This window comes from Nematolebias whitei, chromosome 22 (assembly GCF_014905685.2).
Source record: "Nematolebias whitei isolate Nwh7 chromosome 22, NemWhi1, whole genome shotgun sequence".
NCBI classification, from domain to species: Eukaryota; Metazoa; Chordata; class Actinopteri; order Cyprinodontiformes; family Rivulidae; genus Nematolebias; species Nematolebias whitei.
In genome coordinates, this window is record NC_056519.1 from 23147544 (window position 1) to 23160510 (window position 12967).

The window sequence follows — 12967 nt, forward strand, 5'->3', positions numbered from 1 at the left end:
GAGAGAGAGAGAGAGAGAAAGAGAGAGAGTATATGTGTGAATGAATGAATGAATAAATGAAATGTGTGTATATCTGCAGTCTCCCATCCAATGGGAAGATTCAACGAGTGTGCTGGTTTCCTTAGAACTTTACTAAATGGCTTTGTGTGAATAAACGTTTGGTCCAACTTGTGTTTCAATGTGCATATAAGCAGAGAGGATGAGTCAAAAGGTGGAGGACGGTCTACAGCCTGAATCGACGTTTTCTCTTCTTCTTCCACGTTTTAACGGCGGTTGTGGAAGTTTGTATGTTCTATTGTGTCCTTAAAGTTATGTTGGTAAAAGTAATGTTTATTTGAAATGACTTTAAAATGTGTATCTGATTGCATGGCCTCGACTGAACAGAGCATCTTTTGGAGGATTAGGAGAGCAGTAAGATGGGCTTCATTCAGAACCAGAACCTGACTTGGGACTTCTATTCAAAAGAGGTCACACATGGGGAGTCACCACCTCAGCCACCATCAACTGGTACTGTAACATTCTCAAAACATTTCCTTTTACTGTCCTGATGCATGTTCAATAATCCAAGTAGATAAATCTAACAAGGTTGAGTCAAGTCCTCGGGACAGGTTCTGGGTCCTTCAAACATTGGTTCAAGACAGGAGTACATCATTAAACAGGAGTGGAGGCCTCCGTGAAATGGGAAGCGGCCATCAGGGCACTAACGATCAATCGTTAGGCTGATGGTCCTCCTTTTGCATATGAACAGCTAGTTCAGCTGGAAGTCACCAGCAAACTGATTGATGAGAAGGTGCTGCTTATAAAGGGTCCTGCATACTCCATTCGAAGCGTGGAAATCAGCTCTCATTGACGTAGTTGCGTGAAGAAAATTGCGTCATTTTCTTTGCAGAGCAGCTTCGACCCCCTCTTCTCGGAATAAGGATGGAGCTGAACATTCTCTTTTTTCGTATGTGCCAAGTACTGTGTTATTGGTCAGGAGTTTGTAGGCGTATTTGTCAACGTGGAAATGCGCTTGGACATTCAGCTGTATGACTCTTCAAACACTCTAAATTAGTCAAATGGTCAAAAACTCCTGGATGGAGATCATACAGACATTGTATATGGAGGAGTCTGACTGCTGAAAAGTGGGGTGCTTTCTTCATGATAGATTTGTAGCCAAACGGCGGATGAAGGGACAGTGTGGAGACTCTGATGGGAAGAAACCCATGCGGTGACGTATACTACAGTGGGAGGGTTTTCCCAAAAGCTCAGCGTCTGAGTCTCATGGACTATGAAAGGTGCATGCAAAAACAAACATCCCGCAACCATGTGACCATGAGTCGACTGATCAGCTTCGGATGGAGTATGCCGGGCCCTTAAGACTGTTTGCTTGCATCTACTCAGACTGAAGAAGTTTTTAGTAAAGTAAAGCACTTTGGTAACAGCTGCTGTTTTAAGTAAAGTTGACTTGACTTCTGTATAAAAGACAAAACATTTCAGCATAGAAGAACCCGTCCAGAGGACCTGACACAACCATGTTAGATTGTCTTTTACTGTACATTATATTTTCTCTCAACACAATTTTTGGAAGACACTAAGGCCCCAGTATAATCCAGCATACATCCATACGCGCATATGTACATGCGTACGTACATGAAGGGTTGAAACTTCATACTCGAACGCACACCCTGAGCGGCTGCAGAGCAGCTCCGCAAAAAAGGGGAGTTTACCTTTGGGACAAATTGAGGTCGTCAATTGGTCATTTACTGACACGCCTACTGGATTAATTGACAGGTCGGTGCAGCCCACACATCCGACCAGCCTACCAGGAAATCTCCAGACCCTCCCGTAGCCACGCTGGGACTGATTTTAATTTGCTCGTGACAAATTGACAAAAAACCTTGGCAAAAAACAAAAACAAAAGAAAAGGCCAGATCAGGGATAAAGAAGAGGAATTTAATACATTGGTGTCGCATACAAAACAGTCCGTCACCGGGCAGTTTTATTGTGTGACACCAAGTACGCGGTCGTAAAAATTGAGCTTTGCGCGGACGTGCCCCTGGGAGGTATGTGCGTATCTCCTCGTACGGACGTACATGGGAGTATACTGGGGGCTTTAGTATCCAAAGATATGAGATTTGCCTCATAAACATTGATTTCTGCATTTAAAGCCCACAACACAATTGGATAAAAGTTGGGACAGTTGAGATTTTTGGCATTATAATGTTCTGCAGTTCAGAATCAAGGGTTTCAAGTGCCCCTGTGATGGACTTGCGACCCGTCCAGGGTGTACCCCGCCCCTCGCACAGTGATTGCTGGACATGGGCACCGGCGACCCCCGTGACCCGAAATGGAATAAGCGGGTAAAGAAAATGGATGGATGGATGGATGGGTTTCAAGTGCTTGTTTGTCCCATTTTTATTGCCCTTTCCTGTGATTTAGTGAAAAATAAAGATCTGATGAACTGATTCAACTGACTACAGCCACATTTCCACTGTGGTTTATTCCAAGAAGTACCTCTGAACAAGTTTACACAATTCTTCATTTTCATTTGAAAAAGGTCTGTTCCTTTTTTCTCTTATCAACATGTACTGATGGGAGTAACAGATCCAGAAGGGAAAGCCTTGTATTTCTCTCCCAAGTAACATTCTCCAGCTTCTCATGAGGATTCACAGCATTATATTGATAGAGGAGATGTTTATTAAAACCTAGGAAGCTCTTGGTCTGGCCCTGGGGTCTCTTTTTTCATCAGTGGTCAATGCCGTGGTCTTGTAATCCTGAGCTTGCAAATTTGAGTTCAGGTTGCGTCAGGACATCTGGTGTAAAACACAATGCCAATTCTTTCATGAGAGTGTACTCACTGTTGTAGCCCCTGAAGAAGGGAGCAGCAAAAGAAACTTGCTCCTGGAAAAACATCCAGAGGAAGACATCAAAGTTCATGCTCAATCATCCAGGTACAAAATCCCATAATGGTCAGTCAGGTCATCTGGACAGTTTCCATTTTGTGGAAAGATGTTTCGCCCTCTATCCAGAGGGCTTCATCAGTCTGAGGAGTCCCAAGTAAACTGTTTTTCCTACTAAGCAGTGCACTCCTTTAGTGGACCAACCAGAGTGAGACATTTAGGAGCCATTCAAAGTGTTTTGGGTGTTACTTTTGGTTTTGATGGAAGGGGTTCTGTATTGGTCACTGCATGTGTCTGTGGACATGATAACTTTAAAAACAAGCAAGGAGCAAACTTCCATTTTGGTGTGTGGTTGATGCTAGGCATAAGAAAGTTCACAATTGAAAACTGGGTGGCCATGTGAAAATCCAAGATAGTCACCACCATATATTTGTAAACCGGCCACCATAATTATTTGAGTAAACTATGCTTTCTAGTTTTCCTCAATTATTTCACTCACTGGTGGGGTGGCCAAAAATTAATCCATTGGTCTCCCACTGACTCCACCATTGCACTTGACGGATAAATTCACTCCACTCGCTAGGATCTGTCACTCTGTGCCGCCTTCTAAAACTAAAACCCCAAATAAGAAAAAAACAACTACCTCTGTCCTCCACAGTCTAACTCCTACATAACTGAATATCTTGCACCAAAAACATTAAGGTTTACTTATATTCCCTGTTCAGTTCCAGTCCAGAAAAACACCCATCTCAAAAACTACAACCGTTCACTATTCAACGTCCTCATCGATGGGGAACATTGGTGTACTGCGTCACATAATGATTGAGGTTGTCTTGTGAACCTCAACTGCAGAAATCAATGTTTTTAACGAATGACTGAAGCAAACGAGACAAATTAAATTTCTCAAATATAAACACTAAAGTTAATGCCAGAATGGTTGTGTTGACTAACATTTTCTGGCATAGTCTGGTGAATGATGGTCTTTATTAGAAAAGCTCTGAAGATATTTGACTTGATTCTGATTCAGTCTGAGTCTTGCTGCAACTCACAATAAACCATTTATGAGCGATAGATAGGTTTACCTCTGCAATGAGGTCAATAAATGAACATGTCTTCATACAGGAGATATTAGCAGCAAGGCCCTGCTTTCTTTACTGTGTAAAATCCACATCACACATTTGATCTTTTTTTATTTTATCTTCATGTAACACAACAAATGCTCAGTTTTTCTCTGTTCCTCGACAGTTAACACCACCATCATCGTGCTGGGCGTGTTGACCTTCGCCCTGCAGCTGTGTTTGTTCCTGCTCTTCATGCTGAGATGTTGGAGGTTCGACAACAGTGTAAAAAAGGCTCTCAAACAACCGGACTCTGTTACCAAGCTGAGCGGTGAGCATTGTGACTAGAGTATTAGTGTTTTTCTTTGTTTACTGGGAAAAACAGCTATTTTTTTAATAATATACAAGATAAAGAAGTTTAATTCTGTAACTTCTACTCAGTTATGAGTATAAACATTTTTTCATGTTTAATTTTGCTGTAACTTCCCTGCCTGAGCTATTATTCTTATTATTTTAATGTCTTTATCTGTTTTGTGTCTCTTCAGAGCTGTCATACATGTACCCAGGCATGGACACGCAGCTCACATATTTCTTTTATCATGATGCTGCTGGAGTTTTATCACCGCCCACATCTACGTCTAACACAGAAGACAATTATGAGCCTTCTATAAGTTCTCTATGTGCACCACCCATACATTGGGACCTTGTTCAGTCCTAACCATTAAGGACTTCATTCATGACAACAGATCTTGTCATGAAATGTGCAAAATTATGCACAATACAGTGTATTAAAAACACAATTTTACAAGTCATTTAAAATTAAGAATGAGAAAAATATGTAGTGTGTGTCCATCATTGTAAACTGATCCCTTTATATCAAGATATATTTTGTTTTTGCAGTCCAATGTGTTGTCTTGCCATGTTTCTACAGTAGCTTAGAATGGACAAAGTAGACTGCATCCGACAAGTTGGACACTTATTGCAGCTTACTTTTATATAGTTTTATTTTTGTATAATGTCTCTGTGCTATAACTTACCCCAAACTGCCATGAATACTGCAAAGAAAACTGTTGCTCCATTGTCAAAGAGATGGGTGACCTTCAAAGATAACGGGACATTGTTAATGCGCCAAAATAGACAAAACTAAAAATAGACGACATTTTTTTATGTACAGTCATTCAGAAATGTTTTAGGTTAAATGTTCAATGTCAAACCCTAACTAAAAGAGAAAGTTTATATATTTTGAAGTGGGCATTCTGTAGAAAGGAACGTTTAATATCTGACTGATAGAAAATAGTTTTTTGAATGAGCTCAATGTGGAGAAAATGGAAATTATTTCAGATGGGACAGCCAAGCTAGCAGCTAGCCCAAGTGGAGCTAAGACCAAAGTGGATTGAAAATAACTCCAGTCTCAAGTATTTCATGGTGGTTAATATGAATGCTTTTCTATAAATGTTTACACGTTGTCATCACTTAATTATGATGCGTTTATTACAATAAGAAGTTAGATTTTTTCTGCAGGAAGTTCACCAGGCTAAACCAGAAGTGTTACAGTTAGATACTGCTGCTGTTTGAGCTTGCAAATAATTACATAAATCTATTTAAAAATGTGCAATGCAAAAAGTAATGGTTTAGAAACATAGCATTCACATGGCGAGCTATGCTATTTTATTTTAGAATGGCGTTGTTTTAAAGCAGCATACAATGTTTTAGGACAACTTTGGACTAGGCCCATCTTGGACTAGCCATTAGCTCATCAGTACAGTCAGAATTAAACTCTCTCTCCAAACAGCTTGCTCAGAGAGAGAGAGAGAGAGAGAGAGAGAGAGAGCTTCAAGTGTTTATTTTGTACTCAAATGTAAATATTTCAGAGTTTCATGTAAATTGGAATGCCATGTTTGACATTCAAAATTCAAGATGGCAGTCTCCTGTTTGAAAAGTAATAATATAGGCAGTAATTTAATTTATATACTACTAAAGTATGCATACTTATATTCCAATAAATCAGAGTAGGTTACTGTATCACCTCTTTAGGAAACTTGTTGAATTAAGGTTTGACTAAACAGCACAAAATAACTTAGTGTTGCTGATAAGAGTTAGCCTGGTATTACTAATTGATAATCTGGTTTTACAAAAAAAAAAAAAAACATAGACATAAATAAATAGATGTCACTGAGTGGGATGGCCTGTTGCAGTGGTACCTCGGAGTGTTTGCCATATTGGATGTGACAGATCTGTTGGTCAACTAATACAAGGAAATGGACTGAACTTCATAAAGCATCGTTCTACAAAGTGTTTTAATTTGATCCCTGTCATTCACACACACTAATATATTTGTAAAACAAACAGGCACCAAAAACAACATTTATAACTTTTAACGTGATTATTAAAAATATTTACTCCTTAAATATTTAGGTTAAAGATGAACACTAAACAACATACTGTATGTCTCATTTGGAGCGTTTACAACAACTAACGTGTAACACTATTACTGTGGTGATAAATATAAAAATACTGTATTCATATTTAGCATTTAATCTGTGTCTATAATAACCATATCCTAAAATGTAGCCGTGACGTGGATTTTCTTAAAGAAGAGCACTAACATTCACATTTAACTGATATTGATTAATCGCATCAATTAACATACATGTACATACACCAATGTATCTTTACAGGGTGTGGGGGTTATTGAATATATACACATATACCTGTCCAGTATATATACACACACACACACACATATTTATATATATATATATGTGTGTGTGTTTGTGAATATGCGTATATATTTATATATGATAATATTGATATCATATATTTCTACCTTTCTGTCCATCCATCCACATCTATATCTATCTATACATCCATCCATCTATCTATCCATCTATGCATCTATCTATCAGTCTATCCATCCATCCATCCATCCATCCATCCATCCATCCATCCATCCATCCATCCATCCATCCATCCATCCATCATTCCATCCATCCATCCACATCTATATCTATCTATACATCCATCCATCTATCTATCCATCTATGCATCTATCTGTCTATGCATCCATCCATCCATCCATCCATCCATCTATCATCCATCCATCCATCCATCCATCCATCCATCCATCCATCCATCCATCCATCATTCATCCATCCATCCATCCATCCATCCATCCATCCATCTATCCGTCTGTGTGTGCATGTGTGTAATTTATAAACCTTGTAAAAGTATAGTCTCTTCCAGCTTTCTCCATGTTGCCACTCTGAATCAATGAGGCATCTTCTCCTATCCCTTCACTTTTGCCACATCCAATATGGCAGCAATGTCGGCGTACGATTCTGTGCTCAATGAGGCATCCACATATATATATGGCTTTACTTAAAACAGTTAAAGTAAAATGTTATGTGTTGTCATCATTGTATTTTCCCATCTAATGATGACATTATTTATCTGCATTAAACACATCACACCTGGGATACACCCAGGTGGAGCAGTGGGCAGCTATGTAAGTTAGCCTGTTATTGCTAGTATCAGTTAGCCTGGTGACTGAACACAACAAGTAGGCTACTGCTGTTTTTCCAGTGTGCAACTAGAACACAGTTAAGTTGGGAATGAAGTCATTTCCAGATCTGAGTTCTGACTTTTGAGGTAAATTGAATTTAGCATAATATAGCGACCGATTCAGAACTGTACCACAAATAACCTTTCTACAGAACCCCACTTCCTAAGTTTATTAATGTGTTTGACACATTTTTGTTGAGTGCACTGAATCAGCAGCTGCTGGTTAGAAGCTCACGCTCCACTGTGGCCATACCTTGGCGTAGATGCAGCTGTCTGACAGTCTCAGATAGGGACAATACTGATCACATATGGGACACATGATGATGTCAGTGGCCTGGCAGATCTCTTTGCTGAAGAAACAACAATCATTTAGCTCATCAAATGACAACAAAGCTCATGTCAACATGTACACAATGAACCGGAGTGCTGATGAGCAATACATGAAACTCCAAACTGATAAAACCGAGTGTGTCAGCGTGTACTATACATAAGTTTGTGACAACGGTATGCTGTTTATGTTCTGTCACAATCTGCTGCCTGCTAACAAATCATTTTTTTGCTATAAAAAGCTGTGTTTTTAATTTAGATTATTGAAACTGTACTTGTGTGTTTGATACTACAAGAAAACTATTTCTGCTTCATTTAATGCAATACTATGAACGTGAGTGCAAATATTTATTTCAAGAACACAAGAACATTCTGTCATGTTTACAGAAACACACATATGTATACTGTGGGGGTTGCAGTAGCTTGGTGGTCAGTGCTGTGGTCTTGTAATCATGAGGTCGGGGGTTCAAGCCCAGATTGGGTCAAGAAGGGCAAGGTAAAACAAATTACAAAATCTTTCAAGTGAGTTTCTTACTGTGCTGACCCCTGAAGAAATGGGCAGGTGAAAGAAACTTATTTTTACACATACCTGTATGTATACTGTACTTGTGGTTGATCCATGGAAACAGAACAAACTGCATCAAAATACGAAGTTCTCAAAGTGCAGTTGCTTAGTCTAAAAAAGACACGGCCAGTTTTAGAGTCTCCATTTCTGAGTTTGGAGGTTAAAACTTTTTTTTTAACTTTATAATTAGACCATTTAATTTTTAAGAACATCATTAATGCATTTTTTACCCTTTGTGGCTAATTTTGTTGTCTTGGTGTCCTCCCCCAGACAATTTTGAATAAAGTAGATGCCATTTCTTACATTCTGGTGTATTTTAATGGGTTGTCAAACATCTCTTTACCTTACATTTGTAAACACATGATTCAATAACTATTTTAGAGAGCAACAAGAAATGGCCTGACCAACAGCTCTCCTTGTGTGAGTAGAGCACACTCCACTTCTCTCAAGCATCCTTGCACCTGCTCCAGTATCTCTGTTGCCACTGCCTTCATGTGCTTCAATTCTCAATTGTTTAGTTAACAATGAAAATACTTTTGTGAAAATAAATTGGACTGTCTTTTCGACATTTTGATCACTGTTATCATGATGTAGCCTATGTAACGTGATTACTCAAAGATTTCTCTCGTATTTTTAATAAATAATCAAAATTTTATTAATGACCCACTTAAACTGCAAAACTGATTTGCAATTAATTTAGTTGTGCCATTTAATCATATTTTTGTGTTTTTAATTAAATTGCCCATGACTGTACTTTTAGGGGCAGAGATTTTTTTTAAGGGTAGAAGCAGAAATGCTTATTTGAAGGGGCAGCTCGGATGTGATATTAAGTAGCTCGTAAGTGGATGTTATGTTTAAAATGAGTGTTTATGTAATTATTTTCAGATTACATATCCAATATAGGTTTTATTCCTTTAAGGCAGTCAAATTTGTTCATAACTTTATTATTAGGTAGCCTGAGAGTTACCGGATCCAAGCAAATGTTACCAGAACGCACCATGTCAAACTAAGAGCGTTCCCGGATCCTTTTCCGGCAGGATCTGTCTCATATTAAGCATTGGATAAATGTAAAAGTACTGATAGGTAGCTATGATGATGAGTCTGGTTCTTCCATTAAAATGCAGAGCAAATCTACAGGCTTTATGGACATACTGTAATTCCTAATTCATTTAATAAAAAATGAAGCCGCTGCTTCTCCACGTCGAGCGGAGCCAGTTGAGGTGGCTCGGGCATCTGTTTAGGATGCCTCCTGGACGCCTCCCTGGTGAGGTGTTCTGGACACATCCCACCGGGAGGAGACCCAGAGGAAGACCCAGGACACGCTGGAGGGACTATGTTTCTCAGCTGGCCTGGGAACGCCTCGAGATTCCCCCAGAGGAGCTGGACCAAGTGGCTGGGGAGAGGGAAGTCTGGGCCTCCCTACTTAGGCTGCTACCCCTGCGACCCGACCCCGGATAAGTGGAAGAAAATGGATGGATTTAATTAAAAAAAAATTTAAAAAGTTATTTACCTGACTGGGCAGTGCTCCAAAGTAAAAACACCGTACAGGAACACAAAAAGACCGACCACCGCTGCAGGAAACAGCATCCCCGTGTACCAGCCCAGCCAAGCAAAGTACAGACCGATCTTCTCCCCAAAATATCTCCTGAAACAACAGCAGCAAAATAACCAAGGTACTCTTCATTTGAAGTGGTCTTCAGGATACTTTTTTTAGAAGTCTGGTAAACTGCAAAACCGCTTGAAGAATATGCTCTCACCTGATGAGGTCCAGTGGTTGGTACTTGTACCAGACCCCCCACCAGGCCCAACATTCGTACAGCAAGTGCCGATGGTTCTCTGCTCCATGTGTCCTGATGGACTTTTTACTGTGGTAGCTGCCCTGGTAAAGGTTCAACACAGATACATAACCTACAGCGTGTTTATCTGTACAAATCGTAACTTTATTAAAATGAAACCAATGATAATATGCTGCGCAGAACAAGCAGTGACAACTTCAAAACAGGTGGTGGAAGTGAGTTAGTGAGGTGCCTTGAGGGCGGATGAGCCTAATTACCTCATGAAGAGGAAAAGCTGCCTCATACGAGCTGTTGCTCAAAAGACGATTGAGCCCTGCAATCAGAAATGAAAGACCTGAGCAGGATGTGAGATGACAGCACAGCTACTTTCACAGAGAAGAGACTACAGCTTGAATGTGTTTTTTGAATTCTAAATTAAATGCATTCTGGTACCTCTACTCATAGCTTTTACGCTGTGATTATTGGAAATATCAAGAAATATAAAACTGTCACGAATGATAAAACCACATAACCATTAATCATGGAGATTTATAAAAATGCTGCGTCTGTTGTCTTTCATCGAAATATGCTGCTTTTTGTTAACAGTGAAAGGAGAAAACTGGGAAATAGTGTTTAACAAATAATTCTAAAAGCCTTAAATGGTGCATTTTTAAATTCAGTGCTGCAAATGAAAAAAAAAGTAGATAAAGGACGTACACAGACAGTACTACACATTTATTTTAGCTGATAATGCCATTGGTTAGTCATAAAATGAGACAGCAGATGTGTTGATTATAGTAATTCTACAAAAGTTTGAATAGACATCCATCCATCCAGAGAACGTCACCTGTCAACCACATCTGTCCCATAGGTAGCCTTAACTGCTGTGTTTCAAGCCAAATACTTTGGCTGGGGGACGAAATGTTTCTCACTTAAACAAACAGGTCCAGATGACATGATTGTACCTTTTTTGTTGTTAATTCAAACCGATCACTGTTTATCTTTTTAGATTTGAGCTAATGTTTAGAGTATTAACATACAGAGCTTGACTTATTCTCTCTACAGTTCAGTTTTACCCAGTATCCCTTATTTAAAAAAATATTCCTTACATTGCAAGAGTATTTGGAGTAAAACTCACCCATCTTATTTTTCCCCTCTTCATACTTGACCCGTTGAAGAATGTGATGGATGATGCGACTTCTGGTGGCATTGTTAAAAAAAGTTTCCTTGTTGTGGACGATGAAACTGTAGTAACAGAAATCCATAAGAGTGACTTGGAGTCACACTTTAGAGGCAAAATAAGAGGAAAAATAAAATGCTAATATAAAAACAAACTCACTGATGGATCCTTGATCGACTGAAGGGGGCAGTGAAGCTTTCGTTCTCTTCCAAGTATGGAAGAGTGTCACTGTCAAACTTCATGGGCTTGCGGGGAAGCCATCCACGAAATTGGTTGATGCGTTTCTCCATCCTGCAACAGCAGTTCCCTTAAAAATGGCAACAGCAACAACTAGCATGCAGTTGTTTAGACGACACACTAACCTGCTCAAAAACTTGTGTCGTCGGTGCATGTAAAAGATCTTCCTCCTATAAGTGATTGAAATGAAGACACATACAAAGATCATAGGATGATGAAAAGTGTAAAGTTCACCAAGTCGGCTGTGAACTACTGTTTTTTTTTTCTGTCTTATAGCCGAAGATCATATTTAGGTCTCTTTCACACTGGATGACTACATTATGATGCACTTTAGAATCTACACTAGTGGTTCTTGAAGTCAATGTCAGGATTTCTTGATTAGTTGTAAAAAACAATTTGGAAAACCTCCCCCATTGTGAAGGTGATTGTGTTGCTGTTATGCTCTTAGTACTCACCAAATCTTGTGCTTTAAACAATAGAAACACATTCCTACAACAATACTACCACAACCACACCACTTCGTATGAGCCTCCCCTGCAACACTGGGACTGTCAGACTGCAGCTACAGATCACAACACACTGGGTATCACAGTTGGGCTAGGTTGTTTTTATGACCTTGTTTCAATCTATGTAAAATTTAGTATTTATACTGTATATTGGAGTTTTGTGAACTGCCAAAATCAGTTTCAGCTTTGCTGGGAAGGTGAAAACACGATTCAGGAGCATGAGAAGATGCAGGTAAAATAGATTTTCAAAGCAACCTTGACCACATCCATTCTTTCCTTTACCATCAGTCCTGGCCATGATAAGAACAAGTGCTTCTTGATTTGTGTTTGAAAGTTGAATAAAGGACTAAGCATGGCATGGTATTTATTGGTGTAGGGAGCGTGAAATTGTCATTTCAGTTGTGGTGAGAGAATTACGTGATGGGGTGAAGGAGTCATAGCTTAGGCATGAAGCCAGAGTGACCAGTCTTACTGCAATATATCATTGACTTAGCCACTTCTGTGCATGCGGGCTACACAACATGAAAACTCTGTCATAGCTGCCAAGGATGCCAATATGCTGCTACCACTATGATAAACTACCACAACCTCACTATGGACATTTTGTTGGATGCATCACAAACAATGATGAGTCCAGCTACAGGCAGGAGGTGGAAAGCTGGGACAACATCACCACCAGCCTGATCAAGAAATCACATCAGAGACTCTACTTCCTCAGGCGGCTGAGACGAGCTGGTATGAGAAGCTCAGTCCTCACCTCCTTCTACAGGTGTGCAGTGGAGAGCATCCTGTGCTCCATCATCAACGTGTGGCATGGAGACTGCACAGCTGCAGAAAGAAAAGCTTTGCAGAGAGTGGTGAAGGCTGCACAGAAGA

General features: G+C 39.6%; 1 protein-coding gene across 1 annotated transcript in view; it reads right to left on the reverse strand.

The window, feature by feature from the left end:
- LOC119428337 (anoctamin-4) overlaps window positions 1–12967 on the reverse strand; it is a 136933-nt gene that overhangs the window by 36398 nt on the left and 87568 nt on the right. The window contains exons 8-15 of the mRNA XM_037696010.1: window positions 11711–11755; window positions 11508–11639; window positions 11307–11413; window positions 10447–10502; window positions 10151–10272; window positions 9904–10038; window positions 7755–7851; window positions 4978–5038 (exon numbers count right to left, since the gene is read on the reverse strand). Coding sequence (XP_037551938.1) covers window positions 4978–5038; window positions 7755–7851; window positions 9904–10038; window positions 10151–10272; window positions 10447–10502; window positions 11307–11413; window positions 11508–11639; window positions 11711–11755 — 755 coding nt within the window. The remainder of the gene's footprint in view (window positions 1–4977; window positions 5039–7754; window positions 7852–9903; window positions 10039–10150; window positions 10273–10446; window positions 10503–11306; window positions 11414–11507; window positions 11640–11710; window positions 11756–12967) is intronic.